At 46.7% G+C, this 26,106-nt stretch overlaps 1 protein-coding gene across 1 annotated transcript in view; it reads left to right on the top strand.

Annotated features, from left to right (window-relative positions):
* The first annotated feature begins 816 nt into the window (after positions 1–816).
* The window catches only part of GLCCI1 (glucocorticoid induced 1), a 153,525-nt gene continuing 128,235 nt past the window's right edge, over positions 817–26,106 (top strand). Inside the window, exon 1 of the mRNA XM_073629548.1 lies at positions 817–1,250. Coding sequence (XP_073485649.1) covers positions 965–1,250 — 286 coding nt within the window. The 5' untranslated portion in view covers positions 817–964. The remainder of the gene's footprint in view (positions 1,251–26,106) is intronic.

Here is a 26,106-nt window from a genome sequence, read left to right as displayed (position 1 = left end):
ACACATATTAGGGGTAGTAGTAGTAGTTGTACACATATTAGGGGGTAGTAGTAGTATTTATACACATATTAGGGGTAGTAGTAGTATTTGTACACATATTAGTGGTAGTAGTAATATTTATACACATATTAGGGGTAGTAGTAGTATTTATACACATATTAGGGGTAGTAGTAATATTTATACACATATTAGGGGTAGTAGTAGTAGTATTTATACACATATTAGGGGTAGTAGTAATATTTATACACATATTAGGGGTAGTAGTAGTATTTGTACACATATTAGGGGGTAGTAGTAGTATTTATACACATATTAGGGGTAGTAGTAGTAGTATTTATACACATATTAGGGGTAGTAGTAATATTTGTACACATATTAGGGGGTAGTAGTAGTATTTATACACATATTAGGGGGTAGTAGTAATATTTATACACATATTAGTGGTATTAGTAGTATTTATACACATATTGGGGGTAGTAGTAGTATTTATACACATATTAGGGGTAGTAGTAGTAGTATTTATACACATATTAGGGGTAGTAGTAATATTTATACACATATTAGGGGTAGTAGTAGTATTTATACACATATTAGGGGGTAGTAGTAATATTTATACACATATTAGGGGTAGTAGTAGTAGTATTTGTACACATGCTCAGTGCTCTCTCGGATTACTCCGCTAGTGACGTCACTCACCGAGTCTACGCTACAACCTTCCGCCAGGCCCGCCCACTCCGCGCTGCATGAGAGGACTCGCCTCCCGATTGGCCGGACCTCTTGCGTCACCTCTGCCCGCCGCCGTCTCATTGGCCTGGACGCGCCGCCGCCGACCCCGCCCCCTTCCTCCTCGCCGCTGTGTGACAGTCGCCGGCGGCCATTCGGGGGGCCGAGGAGGAGCAGCTGCTGCGTCACGGGCGGCCGCGGGGGGAGGAGAAGGCTTCCTCCTGAGTGCAGCTCGCCCGTCATGTCTTCCACTCACCCCCGAGTGAAGCGCGGCTCCGGCTCCCCTCCCACCCCGGGGGGCTCAGCCCGACTCCTGCAGCCCATCCGAGCCACCGTGCCCTACCAGCTCCTGGCCAGCCGTTCCCCGTCCGCCTCCTCCGTGGCCAGCAACACCGAACCGGCCGGCGGACCCCCCAGCCCTTCCACCCCGCCCCCAACCCACAGCAGCCCCGAGGCGGCCAGAGTCCGGAGGAGGAGGAGCAGTACTTCCCCGGAGAGGAGGAACGCCGTGTCCCCCGGGAGCAGAGGTGAGACCGGGGGAAGGGCATGCTGGGACTTGTAGTTCTCCATGGAGGGGGTGCAGAATCTACAATGAGTACAGTCCGGGGCATGCTGGGATTTGTAGTTCTCCATGGAGGGGGTGCAGAATCTACAATGAGTACAGTCCGGGGCATGCTGGGATTTGTAGTTCTCCATGGAGGGGGTGCAGAATCTACAATGAGTACAGTCTGGGGCATGCTGGGATTTGTAGTTCTCCATGGAGGGGTGCAGAATCTACAATGAGTACAGTCTGGGGCATGCTGGGATTTGTAGTTCTCCGTGGGGGGGTGCAGAGTCCACAATGAGTACAATCCGGGGCATGCTGGGACTTGTAGTTCTCCATGGAGGGGGGGTGCAGAATCTACAATGAGTACAGTCCGGGGCATGCTGGGACTTGTAGTTCTCCATGGGGGGTGCAGGGTCCACAATGAGTACAATCTGGGGCATGCTGGGACTTGTAGTTGTCCATGGAGGGGGTGCAGAATCTACAATGAGTACAGTCCGGGGCATGCTGGGACTTGTAGTTCTCCATGGAGGGGGGGTGCAGAATCTACAATGAGTACAGTCCGGGGCATGCTGGGACTTGTAGTTCTCCATGGGGGGTGCAGAATCTACAATGAGTACAGTCTGGGGCATGCTGGGACTTGTAGTTCTCCATGGAGGGGGTGCAGAATCTACCATGAGTACAGTCTGGGGCATGCTGGGACTTGTAGTTCTCCGTGGGGGGGTGCAGAATCTACAATGAGTACAATCCGGGGCATGCTGGGACTTGTAGTTCTCCATGGAGGGGGTGCAGAGTCTACAATGAGTACAATCCGGGGCATGCTGGGACTTGTAGTTCTCCATGGAGGGGGGGTGCAGAGTCTACAATGAGTACAGTCCGGGGCATGCTGGGACTTGTAGTTCTCCACATTGAGGGTCGGGGTGTACAATGGGGACAATCTATGGCCTTCCGGTGTTTAGCTGAACATAGTGCGGGTTCAGGGGGGTGCAATGTCTACAATGAGTGCAGGAAATGGCATTCTGGGACTTGTGGTTCACCACATGAAGGTGATGGGTCAGGCCAGGTCTGCAATGAGTACCGTCCAATGGTGTCCATCTATTCTAGGACTTGGGGTTCAACATAGTGGGGGTGATCAGAGGGGTGCAAAGTATAAATTAAGTGCAATCCATGGACTTGTGGGACTTGTAGTTCATCTTATGGGGGGTGCAATGAGTGCAGTGTATGGTATTCTGCAACTTGTGGTTCACCACATCAGGGTTGGGGTCTGGCAAGGTCTACCATGAGTACCGTCCATGGCATGCTGGGACTCGGTGTTCAACATATTGGAGGTGCAAAGTCTATAAGTGCAACCCATGGCATTGTGGGACTTGTAGTTTATATTATAGGGGGGGGGGGGTGTAAAGCCTACAATGAGTGCAGGATATGGCATTATAGGACTTGTGGTTCCCCACATTAGGGCTGGAGGTCTGGTCCAGTATGTCATGGACAGTATGTCTGTGGCATGCTATGACTTTGGGTTGAACATATTGGGGATCGGGGGGTGCAAGGTATACAATAAGTGAAATCAGGACATGTTGGGAGTTGTGGGTCATTATGGGGGGAGGGGTGCAGAGTCCCCAGTGAGTGCAATCCATGGCATGCTGGGACTTGTGGCTCACCATATTGATGACCAGGAGTGATGCAAAGTCTACAATGGGGGGGCAATATATGGGCTGCTGGATTTTGAGTTAATCATAGTTGGTCAGGGGGTGCAATGTCTATAATAAGTGCAATCCATGGAATCGTGGTGGTGGTGGTGGGGGGGTGCAGTGTACAGCATGCTGGAACTTATGGTTCACCACATTAGGGTTGGGGGTCTGGCAAGGACTACAATGAGTTCTGCCCATGGCATGCTGGGACTTGGAATTCAACATATTGGGGGTCAGGTGGGTGTAAAGTATACATTAGGTGAAATCCAGGACATGTTGGGACTTGTGGTACATTGGGGGGGGAGAGTGCAATCCATGTCATTCTGGGACTTGTGGTTCATCACGGTTGAGTGTAGAGTCTGCAGTGGGGTCTTATGGTTCACCATGGTGGGGGGCAGAGTTTGCAGACCCTTCAGTGGGTGTAATATGTAGCATGCTGGGACTTTTGGTTTGCCGTATTGGGGGTCCAAAGTCTACAGTGAGTGTAATTAAGGACATGCTGGGACTTGTGGTTCTCCATACTAAAAGTCAGGGGTGATCCGTAGTCTACACTGGGTGCAATCTATGGCCTGCTGGTGTTTGTGGTTGAACATAATGGGGGTCTGGGGGGTTCAAAGTCTAAAGTAAGTGCAATCCATGGCATTGTGGGACTTGTAGTTCATCTAATATGGGGGGGGGGGGGGTGTGCGAAGCCTACGAGTGCAGTATATGGCATTCTGGAACTTGTGATTCATCACATTAAGAGTGGGGGGTCTGGCAGGGTCTGAGTACCATCAATGGCATGTTAGGACTTTGGATTCAACATATCGGGGGTCAGGGGGGTGCAAATTATATAGTAAACAAAATTCAGGACATGTGCGGAGGAGGCGCAGAGTCCCCAATAAGTGCAATCCAAGGAATGCTGAAATTTGTGGTGCACCATGGTGTGGGGGGGGGGGGGGCAGGGTGTGCCAAGTCTTCAGACGGTGCAATCCAAGGCATGCTGAGATTTGTGGCTCACCGTGGGGGGGGGGGGGCAGGGTGTGCCAAGTCTTCAGACGGTGCAGTCCAAGGCATGCTGAGATTTGTGGTTCACCGGGGGGGGCAGGGTGTGCTGAGTCTTCAGAGGGTGCAATACATGGCATGCTGAGATTTGTGGTTCACCATGGTGGGGGGGGGCAGGGTGTGCTGAGTCTTCAGAGGGTGCAATACATGGCATGCTGGGACTTGTGTTTTTTGCCATATGGGGAGTCCACAGGCTCAATTAGCCCCATCATTGGCATGCTGGGCCTTGTGGTTCATCACAGTGAGGGTCAGGGGTGCCCAGTCTTCAGTGGCTGCGATATAATGGTATGCTACGACTTTGGGTTGAACAAATCAGGGGGTGGGGGGGGGAAATGAGGTGTAAGTTTACAATAAGTGCAATATACGGCACGGGGTGCCAAGTCTACAATAAGTGCGATTTATAGAAAGCCAAATGTGTGGTTCACCATGGTGGGGGGCAGAGACTTCCGTGGGTGCGATATACGGCATGCTGGGACTTGTGTTTTGCCATATTGGGGGTACAAAGGCTACAAGTGTAATCCTTGGCATGCTTGCACTTGTGGTTCATGATGATGGTTGGGGTGGGGGGGGTGTAAGTCTGCTATAAGTGCAATATATGCCATGCGGGGATTTGAGGTTCAACATATTGGAGGTGCCAAGTCAGTCCTCAGTGGGTGCAATATATGGCCTGGGGGTCATCCTAGTGGGGGCAGAGGGGATGCAAAGCCCACACTAAGTGCAGCCTGCTGGAACTTGTGGTTCACAATGGTGGGGGTGTTCAGAGTCTACAGTGAATGTGATCTGTGTCATGCTGGGACTTCTGGTTCACCATAGTGGGGGGGTCAGGGGGTGCAATATGGTCTGCTCCGTTGCAACATATGGGGGGGGGGGGGTGTTTTCAATGAGCACAATCTACTGCATACTGGGGCTTCTGGTTCAACATAGTGGGGGAGGGGGTACTGTGTCTACAATGAGTGCAATGCATGGAGTGCTGGGACTCAGAGCTAAACATGGCGAGTGCAAGATGTGACTCCACATGGCAAGATTATATTCTGGGACTTTTAATTCATCATGGCGGGGGTTGGCACAGTGATGCCGGACTCTGGCATGCTGGTACTTGTGCTTAATCATGTTTTAAACCTATAGATTATTAGAGGGCGTTCTGGGACTTGTAGCATAACATGAAGGTTGGAAAGTTTGACCCCAGATATCTAGACTGTATGCTGGGAGTTTTAGTTCACCATTTGTGTGGGGGGGGCGGGGCAGGCTGTATAAGATGAGAGCCCAGGCTCACTAGATGGTATGCTGGGACCTGTAGTTTGTGCAAGCTGTAGAATGCAGGTGCTGGGATTTGTGGTCCATGATGATGAAGCTTAAGGTCTGACCTCAAATCTCTGGGCTGTAAGCAATGTATGGCATGCTGGGACTTGTGGTAACTCATGGTAAGGGGCGGGGGGTGCAGGATGTAACCATAGATCACTGGGCAGTATGCGGGGACATGTAGTTCAGTGCAACGGAAGATAGAAGTTCAAAACTGAATGCAATGTGTGGTATGCTGGGACTTGTGGTTCCTCATGGCAGAAGGGTGAGGCTGATTTTTATGCTGGGATATGAAGTTTGGCAAGGAGGGGGTACATGGGTGAAAATTTCCTGCAGTCTCTGGCATGCTGGGACATGTAGTTCAGCACATAGGAAGAGGGGAGCAAGCTCCACTGAATACTGCAAGGCATGTTAAGACTTTATATTTCATCGTTGGGATCTAAGATGTGACCTCCAAGTTATATACAACTTCTGAGGGATGTAGAATGTGATCCCATATCTCCAGGCCGGGACACTAGAGGACCATGTGGGCCTGATAGTTGCTATGAGCAGGTCTATTCCACCTTCAGCATGGTGGGGGAGAAAGCTGAGACTCCCGTATCTCCTGGCTTTCTCTTCAGTCTTTATGCCAAGGACAGTCTCTGGCATGGTGGAAGCAGGCATCATGGTGGATCTGCAAGGGTGCAAGTTATATGAAATTTATGCTAATATGGGGCTTGTTCCGCATGGAAGATAAAGGGGTGCAAAATACAGTATGACCCCCCTCCCCCATATCTCCAGGTTGTGTTCTGGGACACTCGAACGTTGACTTGCAAGATATGATCAGATCTTTAGGTTGTGTACATCCTATGACATGTTAGGACATGTAATTCTGCATGGTGGGAGGCCGTGTAACCGGGGCTCATATCTCTGGCTGTATGTTGGGACATGGAGGAAATTTAGAGGGGTTCAGTCTTTTTTTCCTTGAATGCAGTCTCTGGCATCCTGGGACTTGTAGTTCTTAACTGAGTTAACTGAAGGTTGCAAGATGTGACCCCAGAGTTGCATGCTGTTCTGTATGGAGGAGAATGGAAGGGTGCCAGCTGTATAATGAATGTAGTCTCTGATATACTGGGATTTGTAGTTCATTATGAAAGGTACAAGCTTTGTCTGCAAACATTTCGGCCGAATGTGATCTCCGACATGATGGGACTTGTGGTTCAGGGAGGATAGAGGAAGGCAAGAGGTAGCCTCAGATCTCTAGATAAGATTTATGCCATGCTGACAGTTGTAGTTCAGTATGGCAGGGCACAGAAGGGCGTGGGCTCTTTTTTTAAGATTGAAAGCATGTCCTGACCAGCTGGGACTTGTAGTTCTCAACAGTGAGATGCAAGCTAGGGCTGCTCATCTGTAGAATGATACAAGCTCTTGCTGAGACTTGTAGTTTACCATGGAGGAGAATGATGGGTTGACAGTTCTCAGAACAGTAGAGGACAGTGAGGTTCAAGCTAGGGCTGCTCATCTATGCACTGATGCAAGCTCTGGCTTGCTGAGACTTGTATCCAATCCTTCATATGCTGAGACTTGTAGTAGCATGGAGGATATTGAGGGGGTGCCAGTTGCAGACAGTATGCAGTCTCTGACTTGCTGGAACTTGTAGTTCAATTTGGGGTGCAAGCTGTGAGTGTTGATCCTTGGATTGGATGCTACCTTGCTGGGATTTGTAGTTCAGCACAACGGGGGGGGCAGCAATTTGTGGGTCCAGCTCTCTGGATTGTATTCATTTCTGGCCATTTTGGGACCTGTAGTGCAACATGGGAGGGCGAAGAGGGGAGCAAGCACCTGAATAAATTGAGTCCCTGTTATGTTGGCACTGTAGTACGGTACAGCTGGGATCCAGTAGGAAGCTGTGCCTATAGATGTCTAGATAGAATCCAATCCTTTATATTCTGAGACTTGTAGTTTAGCATGGAGGAGTACAGAGGGGTGCACGCTTTGCCTCCATATCTCTAGATTGCATACAGTCCTGATTGTGCTGGGACTTGTAGTTCAGCATGGCGGAGGATAGGGAGGGGTGCATGCTGCATCTCCAGATCGCTAGGTTGGGTGCAGCCATTGATTTGCTTGGATTTGACATTTTAAAAAGTGTGGCTGACAGCCTTTCCATATACCTGCAGTATGTTGGGGGCAGAGGGGTGGAAGTTTTGGTTTCTGAAGCTGTCCCCCACATGCTGTGACTTGTAGTTCATTATGGCAGTGATAAGAGCCCTGTATACAATGGCCATAATCCTGACTTGCTGGCATTTGTTCTGCAGAATCCAGGGACAGAGGTGGGCAAGGTCCAAACTTAGACATCCCACTGTGTTCTGTCATCTGGCAGTTTTTATTGCTACCATCTGTGAGGTCAGGTAATGTGCCAGGTATTCTAGGTCTGTGGTCTCCAAACTGCGGCACGAGGGCCGTGTAGTACAGAACAAGTTTTCAGGCCAAAGTGGACCTAATTTCCCCACCCCCCTCCATTCCTAATGACAGTGCCGTTGTTACTGAAAGGTACTTTAGCCAAAGGAATACATTGAAAATATTTTGGTGCCTCATTTGGTTTCTTCTTTGCCACGTAGGAATGCTCCTCTTCTCCTCATAGAAATTTGTGCCACCATTTTGATTCTTGCATGTGTTCGGTGGTCGCGCCCGCCAATCATGTTCAAACCAGATCTTGCACATATGCAAACTGAGGAACAGCTGCCTGCTGGTTTGTATGTCATCTATGAAAGAGTGACATTTTGTTTCCTCCGATCCCATGAGATTTTGCAGTTTCTGACTAGAGCTCCAGTGAAGGCACTGGTGATGTAACCTTCCCAGGAGGCACTGGCTACATCACCAGTGGCTCAGAAAAAGGCAGAAGTGAAAAAAAGCTTAGATATTAGTGTGCAGTGTTTTCTTTTGCCATTAGAAGTAGCATGCATCTGTGCTTTTTTTAAAGTGGTTCTTAAAGGGGTTGTAAAGTCGGAAGGTTTTTTTTTTTGTTTTGTTTTTTTTTTTTTTGTTTTTTTTTTTTTTATCTTAAAGCGGAGTTCCACCACAAAATGAAACGTCCGCTTTAAGTGATGGTGACCCCCTGACATGCCACATTTGGCATGTCTTTTTTGGGGGGGGGCGGGTGCCCTGTTTTTAAGGGCACAAAGCTCCCACTTCCTCCTCCTGGCTCCGCGGCGCCAGAAGATGGTTCACCCCCTCCCTGCAATCTTCTGGGACACGTCTCAGGTCCCAAAAGATTGCCTGGCCATTCACAGCGCACAGCCGGGCACCCACAGTTAGAATGCCGGCGAAGTGGTGAGGAGCGAGGCTTTGTGCGCCCGCATCACTGGACCGTGGGACAGGTGAGTGTCTGATTATTAAATCAGCAGCTACACTTTTTGTAGCTGCTGACTTTTAAATGAGTGGAACTCCGCTTTAACGCATTCTATTCCCTTTAAGATAGCCTTCTGTGTGTAACAGCCCCCCTAATACTTACCTGATCCCCATCTCTGTCCAGCAATGTCCATGAGTGTGTCGGCCGTCCGAGATGCTCCCTCCTGATTGGCTGAGACACATCAGCGGCGCCATTGGCTCCCACTGCTGTCAAAGTCACTCAATCAGGAGGGAGAGGCGGCCGGGGGCCGCGGCACTGTGTCTGGACACTGGGAGCTGTGGACTCAGCTCGGGTGCCCCCTATAGCAAGCTGCTTGCTGTGGGGGCACTGGACAGGGAGGAGGGGCCAGGAGAACAAAAGAGGCACCCGAGAAGAGGAGCATCAGGGCTCCTCTGTGCAAATCCACTACACAGAGCAGGTAAGTATAACATATTTGTTGTTCTTGGGGGGGGGGGGGATGAGACTTTACAATCACTTTTAAGGCTAAAGTGTTTTTTTGTTTTTTTTTTTTTTCTTCATTATATGCATGAAAGTAAAAAAAAAAAACTTGTGTGCTCAGCTTAGCCCCCCCCATACTTACTCGAGCCCAATCTCTATCCAGCAATGTGCACAAGAGCACCTGCTCTCTCGGCGCTCTCCATTCTTATTGGCTCCAGCACCTGTCAATCACAGCCAGTGAGAAGAGAGCCTCTGAGCCCTATTCTGTGTGTCAATAGACTGAGCCCACACGAGTGCCCCCATAGCAAGCAGCTTGCTATGGGGGCACTCGGCAGGGTGGAGTTAGAAGTGCCGACAGGGGACTCAAGAAGAAGAGGATCAGGGCTGCTCTGTGCAAAACCATTACACAACCATAATCCTGTTTCCTTTGGTATCACTTTAATGGGGAGAGGTCCTCTTTAGGGCCTTATTTACACCACAATGGCTTGGGCCGGGTTCACACACATATGCGAATTGGATCCGGCTTTCCCCACATCCAATTCGCATGACAGGAGAGTGTGCCCGATTCTCAATGGAGCCAATTCACACATCTCTAGGGCGGCCATGGAGCGTATTAAAGAAGGGTCCTGTGCGTCTTTGGCTCAGTTTCAGACCTGAAACAGTGAACGGGGACGCACCGGACCCCCTGCTGCGAGCCGCGGTCACAGATGGTGTGAACCCAGCTTTATATTGAGACAAGTCTTAAAAGAGCTGTGTTGGCTTGAATGGGTTATGCTGCATTCACACCTCACCTTTGAATTTGTGGGCAGATTTTCCGAGATTCTGCCAGCGATTTCAGAATGAACTTTTTTATGGCACCTAAAATCGCAGTGTGGTTCTGCCGCGCTTGTCACACTGCAAACTGCATCGCATGAAGCATGTCACACAAAAGAAGGTCCTGAATTTTTTTTTTTTGTCGATGAGCTTCACACGATGCGGTTTTCTGCGATTACAGCACAATTTATCATGGGAGGACCACACCGTGATTTTAGGTGCCATTCAGATGAATGGCATCTCAAATCTGTCCGTGATTCAAAACACAGAGGTGTGAATACAGCCTAAATGCAGGCAGGTCAGCATTGCAAAATAAAGCATGCAGGTCGTCTTTTCCTTCCATGTGTATGGATCCTATTGAAAACAGGATTTCTCTTGTCCATGCATTTTGCCTTTGTTGGAAAATCAACGCAGCAGAACGCATGACATCACAGCCAGTGTAACAGACCCCTGATTGCCGACCTTTGCTCATGTAAAATAAAGTTTACTGAGCCCAATTCCAGTGAGACCTGACAGCTGCTGGTGTCTTGTCTTTTGTGAGGTCAGGTACAAGTAATAGCAAGCCTGAGGAGTGCAAGGTGCAGCTCCAGATCTCCATGATAAATGCAGCTCATCATATACTGGGACTCAAAGGTGAACGGCTTGGCCAGCACGTCTCTTGCTGTATGGCTAGCATTTACAGTTCCATGGCTATACAGTGCATCCAGAAAGTATTCACAGTGCTTCACTTTTCCACATTTTGTGTTCCAGCCTTTTTCCGAAATGGATTAAATTCATTATTTTCCTCAAAATTCTACAAACCATACCCCATAATGACAACATGAAAGGAGTTTGACATCTTTGCAAATGTATTAAAAATAAAAAAATCCCATGTACATAAGTATCACAGCCTTTGCTCAGTACTTTGTTGAAGAACCTTTGGCACCAATTACAGCCTCAGGTCTTTTTGAGTATGATGCTACAAGCTTGGCACACCTATTTTTGGGCAGTTTCTCCCATTCTTCTTTGCAGGACCTCTCAAGCTCCATCAGGTTGGATGGGGAGTGTCGTTGCAAAGCCATTTTCAAATCTCTCCAGAGATGTTTCATCAGGTTTAGGTCTGGGCTCTGGCTTGACCACTCAAGGACATTCAGAGTCATCCAATAGCCACTCCTTTGTTATCTTGGCTGTGTGCTTAGGGTCGTTGTCCTTTTGGAAGATGAACCTTTGCCCCAGTCTGAGGTCCAGAGCGCTCTGGAGCAGGTTATCATCAAGGATGTCCATGTACATTGCTGCATTCATCTTTCTCTCAATCCTGACTATTCTCCCAGTTCCTGCCACTGAAAAACATCCCCACTGCATGATGCTGCCACCACCATGCTTCACTGTAGGGATGGTATTGGGCAGGTGATGAGCGGTGCTTGGTTTCCTCCAGACATGACGCTTGCCGTTCAGGCCAAAGAGTGCAATCTTTGTTTCATCAGACCAGAGAATTTTGTTTCTCATGGTCTGAGAGTCCTTCAGGTGCCTTTTGGCAAACTCCAGACGGGCTGTCATGTGCCTTTTACTGAGGAGTGACCTTCATCTGGCCACTTCATCATACAGGCCTGACTGGTGGAGTGCTGCAGAGATGGTTGTTCTTCTGGAAGGTTCTCCTCTCTCCACAGAGAAATGCTGGAGCTCTGTCAGAGTGACCATCGGGTTCTTGGTTACCTCCCTGACTAAGGCTCTTCTCTCCCGATCGCTCAGTTTTGCCGGGCGGTCTGCTCTAGGAAGAGTCCTGGTGGTTCCAAACTTCTTCTATCTATGGATGATGGAGGCCACTGTGTTCATTGGGACCTTCAATGCTGCAGAAATGTTTCTGTACCCTTCCCCAGATCTGTGCCTCCATACAATCCTGTCTCGGAGGTCTACAGACAATTCCTTGGAGTTCATGGCTTGGTGACATACACTGTTAACTACGGGACCTTTTATATAGACAGGTGTGTGCCTTTCCAAATCATGTGCAATCAACTGAATTTACCGCAGGTGAACTCCAATCAAGTTGTAGAAACATCTCAAGGATGATCAGTGGAAACAGGATGCACCTGAGCTCAATTTTGAGTGTCATGGCAAAGTGTGTGAATACTTCTGTACATGGGATTTTTATTTATTTTTTACAAAGATTTCAAACAAACTCCATTCACATTGTCATTATGGGGTATTGGTCGTAGAATTTTGAGGAAAATAATGAATTGAATCTATTTTGGAATAAGGCTGTAACATAACAAAATGTGGAAAAAGTAAAGTGCTGTGAATACTTTCCGGATGCACTGTATTGGTAATTTATGACTCTTATTATGCAAGATGAAGCTTCAGATGTTCAGTGAAATCCCTGACCTGCTTGTACTTGTAGTTCAGTATAGCTGTAACCAGAGAGAGAGAAAAGTTTGTCTTTTGTGGGTTTGCAGCCTAAATACAATGTGACATGCTGGGACTTGTAGTTTTCACAAGAGTGTGGGAAAATTGCTATGACAAGTCCTGGCATGAACTTGCAGCTGCCACCCTCTTGTATTCCTTCTAGGGAATGTCACTGGCAGGGGGCAGAGGGGTGCAAGTTCTGCGCAGTGCTTATAGAGTATCTGACCTGATAGAACGTTTGGTTCCATAGTGATTGTGAAAATGGAGGGGGGCCTCCTGCTGTTGAGGGACTAGAAACATACTGGGAATCTAATATGTGTAAGTTGTGGACCCAGATCTCCTGAGCTGAATGTAGACAATTGTGTACTGCAAGTCCCAGCTTGACCAGCCTGCTTCTGCCCTTATATTCTTTCCTATGAGGTCAGGAAAAAGTAATATGGAGAGGGAACTGCGAAGTTTAAACACAGTATGGAGGAGATTTTGTGAGCTATGACTGCAGATTTTGGCCTGTGTTTGCTGGGAATCGGAGTTTCAGAAATGTTATTTGCATCGGGTTGAAACTTCTGCATGCGGGACGACTAGCTGCTTCCCTCTATTCCCCTCCTGTAAGATAAGAAGATAAGCCAACACGATCGAGGACAAAGGCTACATTCACACCTGCATTTTTGACAGACAGCATGTAGAGGTGAGAGAAGCAGCGGGGGGGGGGGGGGGTCCTTTTAGCTGCAGGAGGCTGCCAGCTCCTGCAGCGAATTGCAGCCACCCACGTGTGTAATTGCTATGCGGCGATTACCTGTGAACAGTGTTGGAACTACCAGGGTCGCAAAAGTTGCACCCCGGACTGGACCCTGGCATTCTGCCACTGCAAATGGGGCCACTGCAGGTCCTCAAGGCTCGATTCGTACTGCTGTGACCCCCACAGCCATGCAACTTGATGGCAACGTTTGTGATTTAACATTGCAGTCTATGGCACTTAAATCGCACTAAAGTTGCAGAAAAGTAGTGCAGGAGTTGCATTAATTAGGACATTACCCATTGAAATTAAGGAACCTGGGCTTGGCGGGACGGGTCCTGGGTCCAGTGGAAAGGGCCCCAGCAGTCAGGAAGGTCATAGTTGCCCTGAAGGTTCTAGTTACACCTCTGCCTGCCAATGGTTGGCTCAGGACACCGACAGTCTGCATCCAGAGCTGATCATTTGCCGGTAATTGTCACATATCACACCAACATCCCTGTATTCTCTTGCAGCAATTCTTGATGCGCTGACCCATGTAGTTCATCCAGAACTTGTGTCTTAACCAACATTGACTATTTTTAATCCTTATGCTGCTAGCATTTGTAAAGAAATAGTAAGGTGAATTCTATTTACTTGTTTTGACCACTCTCCTTTTTTTTTTTTTTTTTTTTTTTTTTTTTTACACTTCAGTTACTTCCTGGTTTCCATGCCTTGGCAAATTATGTCATACATTCCAGGAGGAGAGGAGGGGCTTTCTCAGTTAGGCACACCCTCCTGCCTGCGTCTCTGAGGTAAGGGCAGATCGATTCCAGGAAGTAAATGCTACATGGATCATTTGCCCTTACTCAAGATGGCCACAACCAGAAGTGCTAGGGTGGTGTTTTTCAAAGTCACTTCTCAGCAAAATAAAGCATGGAGACATGAATGGGTGTGAGGATTTTGCTTTGAATATTAAAAATGAATAAAATGGTGTTTTTTAGTTTGCTCAGATACAGTATAGTTCTACTTTAATCGTGGTAGCAGGCAGAGAGCGGTCTAAGTTTTCCAGATCTCTGCGCCAAATGCAGTAACATGAAACCCTCCAGCTGTTGAGTAACTGCAACTCTCAGCTTGCACAGGCAGTGTGGAGGGAATTGCATTTGCAAAAAAAAAAAAAAAAGTTTTATTTGACACCAGTTTTCTTGCAGGAGATTGCAAGTCACAGGCTTATCAAGGCCAGCTTAGTGCCACGGCAGCTCCCTCCTCCCTCCCTTTCATTATTAGCTTCAGGCAGCATGGAGGATGCAAGCCGTGACTGCAGATACCTGGACAGAATGTAATCCCTGGCATGCTGGTGATTATAGTTGCAGATGTGTGGGTATTTTGCTAAGGTCCAGGGTGGCCTGATAGCTGTCCCCCCTCCTTGTATTATCCCTGTTGTGGTCACAGAGAAATCAGCATGGTGGATTACAAGGAGTGCAAGCAGTAACTTTAGATCTCTTGGCTAAATGCAGTTATTTGTCTGCTGGCACTTGTAGGTCCACAGAGGCACGGGTAGTTGGCAGTCTTTCAGCTGCTGGGAAACGACTGACCCCGGTGTGCAATATCAGAATAGCCGCAATCGGCGCCACCCTCCTAGGAGGTCAGGGTACAGGTTGGAAGCGTGGAACAGAAGGACTGATGATGTGGGTAGATTTCTTGTCAGAATGCAGTTTGCACAGTGCTTAGGAGTTGTACGGTGCAGGCAATTTGCATTTAGTCGGATGTTAAACTGACGCAGGATTGCAAATACAAAGCAAGGCTCCTTTGACTCGGAGCCTTTGGCTGAATGCATGCTGGGAATTGTGGTGCCACAGCTGCACTAGTGGCCGCCGCCAAGTCACAAGAGGAGATCGTGCAAGATCTGACTAGGGATCTCATTGCCTAAAGTGTATTTCCACTTTTGCAGACAGATTAGGATGACACCTACTTTATTTGTTGCATGTTCCCAAACATATAGGTATTACCTTGCTTAAAGTGGAGTTCTGCTTAATTTTTTTTTTTTGCTACAAATACTGCAGCTGCTGACTTTTTTACTAATCGGACACTTGCCTGTCCCAGGGTCCAGCAATGCGGGAGAACGAAGCCCCGCTTGTCTCCCCTTCCTCTCTGCGGCGCTGGCATTGTAACTGTGGGAGACCGGCTGTGGCTTCATAGCCGGGCATGCGTGAGCCGCGACTGGCTGGGCGATCATCTGGGACCTGTGACGTGTCCCAGGTGATTGCCGAGAGGGAGGGGGGAGAGGTGATCTCCCTTCCGCAGCCCTGGGAGGAAGTGGGAGCTGGGACCCTCTAAAAGAGGGTATCCGCTCCCCCCTCAAAAAAATGTCAGGGGGTCACCTCCCTTAAAGCGGAAGTTCCATTTTTGGGTGGAAGTTCCATTTTTACATGAAAGTTTTTTAGCACCGCAAGCTTTTCTAAACTGAAGCGGTCTAGAGTCGAGTCGTATGTATAAATCTGCTTCAAAGTAAGAAATAATTTTTTAAAATATATTTTAGGCATGCTGTGTGAATGGGAACACGTTTACAGTCATGGGGATTTCCTGAAGAAGTGGAAATACACTTTTTAAAGGGTTAGCTTGTCTTATCAAAAAATCAAAATATGAGTGAACACTCTACACCTCCCCCAACCCCAGGTCCCCGCTGCATTTACCTCGCCAGTGAGTGATATGGTTTCCTTTTCCATGCAGCCCAGTGCAGTGGTTCTGGGGTTTAAAAAAACAAAATGTAATTGCTAGGGCTGAAACAACTAATCAATTATGAAATTAATCGATTACTATTTTCATAATCAATTTAATCGGCCAATAACATAATGGGGTTAAAAAAAAAAACTAAAATGAGCCCTTTATAGTACAAATAGAGCAAATAATCGCTACTGTAAATATTACTTTCACAGTTCTACAGTAAAAAAATGAACCCTTTACAGTAGTGATTATCTGCTCTTCTTTTTTTTTTTTTTTTTTTTTTATTTTTTTTTATTTTTTTTATGTACTATAAAGGGCTAATTTTAGTTTTCTTTTTACCCCATTATATTACTAAACCACTAAGACCTGGTTCACATCTATGTGTTTTTTGGTGCTTTTTGCAGAAACGCACTAAAGGTCATTTTTATGGTTTCCTATTGGACACGTTCACATCTATGCTTTTTTCAACCGCTGTGTATTTGGAAAGGGTCAGGGACTTTTTTTTTTTTTAATGCAAAACAGTGCTTTTTTTGGTTCAATATACTTCAATAGAGAAGCTGCAGAAATGCATGTAATGCGTTTTTGCAACAATTTGTGTTTTTTAATCTGCCCAACAACAAATTGGCTAAAAAAAAAAAAAAAAAAAAAAATGCAGAGAATGCAAATCGCAGGAAAATTAAGTGCGCAAAAATCAAAACGCACTGTGGAAACAGATCAAAAGCAAACTGCATAGCTGTGTACCGAGCCTTATGCTGGCCACACGGATCAATATTCAGACGAAAAATCTTTGTACATTCGCTGAATGAAAGAATGTTGTTTGAAATTTTTACTTGTTTTTAACATTCTGTTTTTAAAACGAATGTAATTTCTGAATGAAAACCACATACACTGTCTGAAAATTCCTGTGACCAAGAAGTTTTCTATTTCCAAATTTTCCTGTCACTGTGGTTGAAAATGAACGTCGATTTGACCCCACTAACGATTAGAAAATCAAACGAACGTTCTTAAAATTACTTTTTTTTTTTTTTTTGAAGGAAGACATTGTTTAATAAAAAAAGATTTGATCTGAGTCTGATGATATTTACCAGATTCACCCTCTAATAGTATATACAGTATGTCTCTAATAGAGTATATACAGTATGTCTCTCCTCTGTCTTATTCTCAGAGTGGATTCGATATTTTACTCCCTAACCATACAGTTGGTTATTTATATTTACCACTGTATAGAGATATTTAAGAATAAGCTGCCTTTTTTTAAAACGTTATATATTAACTAAATTGTACACCACTTTTTTTTTTTTTTTTTTTTTTAAGGTTCATAACCGATTAATCGAAACAATCGGCCAACTAATTGATTATGAAAATAATCGTTAGTTGCAGCCCTAGTACTTTTCGTTCCATAGGGATGATGGGATGGATCAGAGTGATTCTGACTGGTCAGCATGGTCATGTGCCAGCTCGGACCTATTAAAACTGCTCTGATCCATCCCGGCGTCCATAGGGAAAGGTGTGGAAGAACAGCGCAATTTTCAAACCTCAGGACCGCTGCACTGGACTTCATGGACAGTGAAACTGTATAACGCATTGGAGGTAAGTACAGCAGGGACCAGGAAGGGGGAGGTGTGTGTGTGTGTGTGTGTGTGTGTTCAATGTGTGTGCTGACATGTATAAATAATATACATATATACTTTTTGACAGCAAATTAATCCCCTGAGGAAGACTTTGACCACACACGTCGAAACGCGTTGGAAATTTGCATATCAGATGTTTGACTACTATCATGTACCATTGGATGGGTATACACTGTTGTAGATATATTGAATGATGTTATACATCTCCGACCAGAGCTCATATTTTAAACATTTGTGTATATGCTTTGTTACCATTTTTTCAATAAAAACTTTTTACAATACCACTCTCCCGAAGATTGCAATTTTTCTGCGGGAAAACCCCACTGGGGGAGACTTTCCCATATTGCAATGTGTGTTCACCTTTCTGTTTTTTTCCAAAAGGTGACATAACCCTTTATCGCACTCTGGGTTTGCTGGGACTTTTGGTACCAGAGCAGTTTTACAAGGCACACAGGTTATGCAAGACCAGCTCTGTACTGATTGCACTCTGCTATTTACTTCCTTCTATTGTTTCCTGTGAGATCGAGGAGAAGGCAGCATGGTGAAGGACAAGGGGGTGTAAGTGGAGGATCCAGATTTCTTGGCTGAACACAATCCTTGCTGTACAGACTTGTTCTACAACAATAGGAGTCTCCTACATATGAGGCACTAGAGGTCCCAGTGTAATGAGCAGGACTTTGGTGCTGTGTTTGCACTGGTGCTTCTACAGGATTGGGGGGGGGGGGGTTTACTAAAACTGGAGCACACTGACAGGATCTGGTGCAGCCGTGTACAGTAGCCAAATCGGCTTCTAACTCAAGCTTGTTCAATTGAGCTTTGATAATAAGCCCATGTTCACATTGGGCAGATTTGGCATGCGATGTGACATGTCAAATTGCATGCCAAATTGGTAGCTATTGTTAGCAATGGCACCGTCAGAATCAGTGCGACGTCTACTTTGCGGTGCCGCCCCGATTCCTAAAAGTAGTTTCTGCACTACTTTTGGTGACTTGGAGGATGATTTGAATAGACATCTGTGCAGGAACCCGCACAGACTTCTGTGAAATCGCCCCCCAAATTCAGACTGCATTGCCAATTTCAAACCCGCATCAGTGTGAACCGGGTTCAGACCTGGAAGCTGATTGGTTCCTTTACAGAGCCACACCAGATTGTGAGTGCACCAGTTTTAGTAAATCTCCCCCTGTTGTGTGTTGCATCTGTTCTAGAACTGCAAAACTCAGCATGCCTGGCAGCTGCCTCCTATTCCTGGATGTAATGTAAAGTATACGCATCTACAGGTCAAGGAGCAAAAGGGAGTGCAAGCCAGGGTTTGACCAATTTGCTTTGAATCTAGGAGCCAATTTTTTTTTTTTTTTTTTCTTTTTTCTTTTAAACTAACAAAGCTTTATTTAGCATTCTGAAGGAGGTCTGGTGCTAGAATTATTGGCAAAAAAAATGTCAGTACCCTATATTTTCCTTAGGCGGAGCTTTAAAAGCCCCCTCTAAAGGTCATTAGTTTAGTGTTACAAAGGAGGCCTGGTGCTAGAATAATTGCTCTAATTCCGGCGTGTGCGGTGATATGTAACATGTATCGCAATCAATGTTTTCAGGTGTAGGCGCCTGACACGTGTTTACGTTTTTGTATGTACGTGTGTGTGTGGGCTCAATTTTTATTTGGGGGGGGGGGGGGATTATATGCTTGGGTGTAACTTAATTTTTTTACATTTAAAAGCTTTTTTTTATTTATTTATTTTTACCACATGGGGGCAAATATCACTTATTTTTCTGGTGACAGGTTCTCTTTAGTGAGACTTCCAGCATCTGACCCTGGATGTCTCCCCGATGCTCCTCTGAATGTATTGCATATCGCACTACATTACGTTCTTTGGCCGTGGAAACGGTCAATGGGGACCCGGAAGTGACGTCGTACATATCCCTTCCGGGTCGGCAACAAGGAGGTGAGCAGACCTGTGTCTGCTCTCCTCCCCTCTACCTGATGGCACCGCTATGCCGTTCCTGGGTCTGCAGATGGGCAATCTGAGCCCAGGATACATAGTGGGGGGGGGGGCGCTATAAGGGGGTGTGTGGAAGCATTCGAGCGCCTGCCCAGGTGCCAGGATGCAATTTCTAGTCTCCATGTTGACCGGAGGCCCTGGTGCAAGCGAAGCTGTACCTGAATATCCCTTGGCTCGATGCAATCCATACATTTTGGCACCTCGGTTATACAGTAGTGTGAGACTTTGAGTAAAGTCCCAGTATGACCTCTTATTATCTCTTGAGAACAGGAGGGTGTAAATTGTGTGCCTAGAATACTAGGTTGACTAATAGCTGCAAATCCCCAGTACACTTGGAATAGCATTCTGCCCTCGTTGCTATAGAATTGCATGTACTTCTACCTACCTCCTTTGCAGTTGAGCAATATGGGGGGGGGGGGGATGACTGGGGGGTTGGTATGTAAGTAGGTAGGGGGTTGTCTAGTTGTCGACACTGTGCTTGGACTTGCTGTTCCAGCAGATGCCTTCTATAGCACTGAGGCACTTGCATTGTCACATCCTATATTATTTACAAGCTACAAGGCCCTGTGCGACTGTTGGTATCTCACCTCCCTCCTTTGAGGTCAGGATGCTCCTTTAAGCTCATGACTGATTGCTGTGACTTGTAGTTCCACAACTAGCTGTGTGAGTTATAGCTGTTAGGAGTTTTCAGCCTATGTGATACACACTGAGCACACTGGGACTTATTCCCTGCAGGTTGACCAACCCTTCTGTAGCCTGAGCATGGATCTTAATAAGCACAGAGTTGGTCTTTGAAGGATTAGCTCATATTTAGGTCTTCAGCCTCCACATGAGGTCAGGGGACTATTGTGTTTTTGAATATGCTAGTTGGATGCAATCGTCCTGCATGCTGGGAATTCTAGTTCTGCAATAGATGTTGAGTGGTTATATATGTGCGGTGATGGGCTTCTTTACAGTCCTATACACTAAAGAATTGGGTGCGCAACCTGTGGCTGTTGCAGAACTAAAAGTCCCATGAGGCATTGCAAGGCTGACAGTTACAAGTATGACTACCAAAGGCAGAGGCATGATGGGACTTGTAGTTCTGCAACAGCTGGAGGGCCACAGGTTATGGTCTACATCTACTTTGCTGTTGGATATGTGGACCAGAAGATTCAAAGACATTCAGGCGCCAAGCTCCTTGCTTGCTTTAGGCCTAAAACAATATGTACTCAGTATACATGAGCAGCAGAGAGAAGTGTTTTGTGCTGTCGCAGTTGAAGATGATCTTGGCTTGCAGGGTTTAGGCTGTTCCTGATGTTGCCATGCCCAATACTAAACATCGCTCAAACAGAGCCCCAAGCTGGGATAGTATATGGAGGCAGATATAGCCTAAAAGTAAAGCTCAACCTATCTCTGAATGTGAGCTGATTGTTTAGGTGCGCGATCATTTTTAAAGTGGTTGTAAACATTCGAGTTTGTTTGTGTTTGATATTTTAATAGAAGAAAAAAACAAAACAGGTCATACTTGCTCTGTGCAATGGCTTTGCACACAGCAGCCCTGATCTTCCTGTGGGGCTCCCCCCGGCGCTCCAGGCCCTTCAGCGGGTGCCCCCATGTAAAGCTGCTTTATATGGGGGCACCAGTGCGTGTCATAATTCCACTGTGCAGCTCATTTTGCACAGAGTGGCCCCGATTATCCTCTTCTGGGGTCTTTCGGCGACTCTCGCAGCTCCTCCTCTCATCAGATAGCCCCCTAAGAGAAGCGCTCTCTCGGGGGGTTACCGTGTGGGCGCGCTCCTGAGTCCAGCATTCGGCATCCATAGATACATCATTGGATTTGATTGACAGCAGCGGGAGCCAATGGCTGCGCTGCTATCTATCCAATCAAGAGCCGGGACACCGTGCAGAGAGGGAGAGCGCGTCTCCACTGAGGAAATTACGGGGCTCAAGGTGAAAAAACATGCGTTTACAACCTCCTTTTAATGTAAAAAAAAAAAACAAAACAAAACAAAAAAAAAACCGGAAGGCTTTAAAACCACTAACTCCCCATTCCAGTTAAAATTTGAATTTACTTCCTACCCCACTAACTCCGGGGTCCCTTGCCACACTTTCCAGGTACGGTGGATCGCTATTCCAGTGCCCCAGAGTCTCTTCTACACTCTATGTAAGGGTTGTAACAACTTTAAACCCAGTGAATTGACTGGCTTCAGATAATACACAGATGAAACAAATCCCCCTACATAAGTTGTACCTGTTTATCTACAGGCTAATAGTCTCTACAGCCCTTCAAAGTCCATAATTTATGAAGAAAATGGGGCATAGAGCTGAAAGCGTTTGTGTGTTTGTATTAAAAAAAATATATTTATACTTGCCTCCTTTTGTACAGTTGGATTTGCACAGAGCAGCCTGGATCCTCCTCTTCTTGGGTCCCTCTTTGCGCCTCCTGGCCCCTCCCTCCTATTTAGTGGCCCCACAGCAAGCATCTTCTTATGGGGGCACCCGAGTCACAGCTCCATGTGTCCATTGACATTGGAGTCCTGACCCGGCCCCGCCCCCTCTCTCCCCCCTGATTGGCTGACTATCAACCATGGGAGCCACTGGCATCTCTGCCCTGTCTCAGCCAATCGGGAGGTGTATCCCGGAGGGCTTAGACATTTGTGGACATCGCTGGAGAGAGATGGGGCTCAGCTAAGTAATTGGGGGGTGCTGGGGTGGCCGCTACACACAAGTTTTTTTTATCTTAATGCATGTAATGCATTAGGATAAAAAAACTTCTGCCTTTACAACTCCTCGAAGTTGCACACTGCAGAGGTCAGTGAGGAGAGCTCCGAGATCTGACACACAGGAACAGAGCTGGGGCTGTTAATCACAGGTTGTGTGCTGGAGCTCCCTCCCCTGTCACCTTATCTCATGGTGTCAGGAAAATTTGTAAGAATAAAGTGATTCATGCTGATAGAGGAACGAAGCAGCAGACAGAAATTACATGTAGGATGGCCATACACTGCGAATTTGCAGGAAAGAAATTTGCACGATTACTTTAACGAATCCAGCAGGTATGTGGTACCTAAGTTGATCGCTCAACTTGGTACATTCAGCCTGCTCATTAGGGGTTCGACTCTTGGCCAGTTCCTTTTGAAGCGTGTATTGTGCCGGCCTTGGTGCTGTTATACTATACATACTATAGAGGGATCTGCTTCTTTTCATATTTAATGTCTGAGTTTTACAACCACTTTTAGAGGATTTGTGCCTTGCAGATCTGTGGTGTTGAGACATGCTAGTAGATACCTGACTGCTGGGTTTCCTCTGCTATTGGGCTTTTCATTTCCTGTCCTGTACATTTTAAAGTGTATTTAAACCCCCAACATTGATCTCCCTTTTGCCGCCTTTGGTCAGCTAAATATGCCATTGATGGCGATCTGTCATTTCTGCTCAATGCAAAAAAAGTTGTCTGATGCTGCCAGCTCTGTCCTGTGCACTCCGCAGTGTTATTTTAAACCATATTATCAATCCTGTCTAGTTCACTTCTGTGAACTACAGAACACAGCCCATCCTCCTTCCCCATTGTTATGAAGGGGGGGGGGGGGTTAAATGCAGTATGCAAAAAATGCAAATCAACACAATGCAGTACATTACAGGAAATGGATGTCAGCACACAAAGCGCTTTAAGTGTGTGTTCATGCACAATAAATGCGGAGTTCCACTCAATAGTGGAACTTCCGCTTATTTGCTTATGTAAAACCTACATGATTGACCAGAAGACAGTGATACTAAACACCCAGTGTTTAATTTACATTGTCCTCTCCATTTCTGTATATGGATGGTGGGATTGTTATAATAGTTAAAAAAAAAAGTATCTTTTTCTAGGGCTGGGGAAAAAAATCGATTTGAATCGAGTTGAGAGGTCACTGACACCGCGCCATTTCTGAGGTGCCAGTGGCTCCCATGGTTGACAGTCAGCCAATCAATGGGGGGAGAGAGGGGGCGGGGCCGTATCAGGGCTCCATGTCCGAATGGACACATGGAGCTGTGACTCGGATGCCCCCATAAGATGCTTTCTGTGGGGGCACTAAAGGAGGGAGGGGCCAGGAGCAGCAAAGAGGGACCCAAGAAGAGGAGGATCCAGTATACATTTTTTTTTTTTTTTTTAATACAAACACCAGGATCGGCGCTGACACCGCGCCATTTCTGAGGAGCTGCAGGCAGGAGTTTTTAGGCGAGGCCGCGGCTTCAGCCTAGTCCGCAAGGCCGGACGTCGCGTACTAGGCTGAAGCCGCGACCTCGCCTAAAAAAACTCCTGCCTGCAGCTCCCCAGAACCGGCGCAGTGTCCATCAAAAAAAAAAATCGATTTGAATCGTGAATCGAGTTTAAAAAAAAAAAAAAAGAATCGCAGATAAATTTTTTTTTTTTTTTTTTTGGGGGGGGGGGGGGGGGGGGAGGGCCAGCTCTACCTTTTTCTAATCGATATACAGCTGCCACATGACCCAGCTCTCTCCCAGCCTGTCTGCAGGGAAACATAAGCCGGAGGAGCTTCTACTCTGCTGGTCACATTCAATATGAAAAACAAAAAAAAAAAATCAGCCTTTGAATTAGAGTAAAAATAAACAGTTTTAAATTGTCATACAAATTTAGATTTGAAATCCAGTCGTTATTTTTTGGCAATAACATGTGGGCAATTTTCTGCCAGTCACAGGCTGTGGTACTCCCCTCCACCCTGTGTAAAAATAAGAGGGAGGTGAAGCCTCCATTAATCTACATGTAATATCCCGCCCCCATTGTGTTTAGCTGGTTAGTGGTCATGGAGGGAGGGAGTGGGCTGTCATTTACCACTTTGACTCTATAGTCACATGGGCTGCTCAGATGTAATGGGGATGAAATGCTCTGCATAGAAACTCGCTGAAAACTGAACGTGTGCAGAGTTGCCACCATAGCTGCAAAATCCCTAGCCGCATTGGGGAGATACAGTGGGGACATAATTATTTGATCCCCTGCAGATTTTTTAAGTTTGACCACTTGCAATGAAGGGTCTATAATTGTTGTCATAGGTGTATTTTAAATGATGGAGACAGAATATCTACCAAAAATGAAGAAAAACCCCCCACATAAATTGAGTTGCAGTTCAGTGAGTGAAATTAAGTATTTGATCCCCAAGCAAAACATAACTTAGTACTTGGTGGAGAAACCCTTGTTGGTAAGCACCGAGGTCAGACGTTTCTTGTAGTTGGTGACCAGGTTTGCACACATCTCAGGAGGGATTTTGGTCCTCTCTTCTTTACAGATCTTCTCTGAATCCTTAAAGTGATTAATTCTCATTTTTATAGGGAAAAAATAGATACTTGCCGCCTCTTGTGCAGTGGATTTGCACAGAGCAGCCCGGATCCTCCTCTTCTGTGCTCCTGGCCCCTCCCTCCTTTCCAGTGCCCCCACAACAAGCAGCTTGCTATGGGGGCACCCGGGCCGAGTCACAGCTCCCTGTGTCCATTCAGACACAAAGCTCCGACCTGGTCCTACCTCTTTCCCCTGATTGACTAGCTGACTTTGATTGGCGGTAGCCAGTGCAGAGGGAGAATCTCGGGCGGCTGAGACACTCGTGGACAGAGAGGGATCTCAGGTAGTTATGAGGGGGGCTACTGCACATAGGCTTTTTCTTAATGCATAGAATGCTTTAGGTTGAAAACCTTTACAACAACTTTAAAGTGGTTGTAAACCCTAGGGTGGAAAAAAAACCTGCAAGACAAAAGGCATAACGAGCTAGTATGCATAGCATACTAGCTCATTATGAATTACTTACCTGAGATCAAAGCCCCTGCAGCCGTCCTCGTACACCGCTCCGGCGGCCGTCATCGCCCCCGGAGTTACTTCTGGGTATCGCGGGCACCGGGGCTGTGATTGGCCGGAGTTGCGATGACGTCACTCCCGCCAGTAATGGCACGCACGTGCCATTGCTTCAGTGCGCATGTGCCAATCACGTCGGCACATGCAAATACAGGGGATATCTCCTAAACCGTTTAGGCTTTAGGAGATATCTGGGGTAGCTACAGGTAAGCCTATAGTGAGTTGTAAAGGTTTACAACCACTTTAAGGTTTCTTGACTGCCGCTTGGCAACTTGAAGTTTCAGCTCCCTCCACACGTTTTCTATAGGATTGAGGTCTGGAGACTGGCTAGGCTACGCCATGACCCTAATGTGCTTCTTGAGCCACTCCTTTGTTGCCTTGGCGGTATGTTTTGGGTCATTGTCATGCTGGTAGCCCCATCATCCGTGTTCTGGCTGAGGGAAGAAGGTTCTCATCCAAGATTTTACAATACATGGCCCCGTCCATTGGCCCCTCAATGCTGCAAAGTCGGCCCGTACCTTTTTAGCAGAGAAACAGCCCCAAAGCATAATGTTTCCACCTCCATGCTGGACTGTAGGGATGGTATTCTTGGGGTCACAGTCAGCATTTTTTCTTCCTCCACACATGGCGAGTCGAGTTAATGACAGAGACCTCAATTTTAGTCTCGTCTGACCACAGCACTTTCTCCAAATCCTTCTCTGAATCATTTAGACGCCCGTTGGCAAATTTCAGATGGGCCTGTACGTGTGCCTTCTTGAGGGGAACCTTACGGGTGCTGCAGGATTTCAATCCATGGTGGTGTATTGTGTTACCAATGGTTTGTTTGGTGACTGATGTCCCAACTGCCTTGAGATCATTCACAAGCTCCTCTCGTGTAGTTCTAGGTCAGTGATGGTGAACCTTGGCACCCCAGATGT

This window comes from Aquarana catesbeiana, linkage group LG05, assembly GCF_042186555.1.
Source record: "Aquarana catesbeiana isolate 2022-GZ linkage group LG05, ASM4218655v1, whole genome shotgun sequence".
In the NCBI taxonomy this organism is placed as follows: domain Eukaryota; kingdom Metazoa; phylum Chordata; class Amphibia; order Anura; family Ranidae; genus Aquarana; species Aquarana catesbeiana.
Note: the sequence above shows the minus strand (reverse complement) of the source record. Positions and strands in the feature narration are given on the sequence as shown.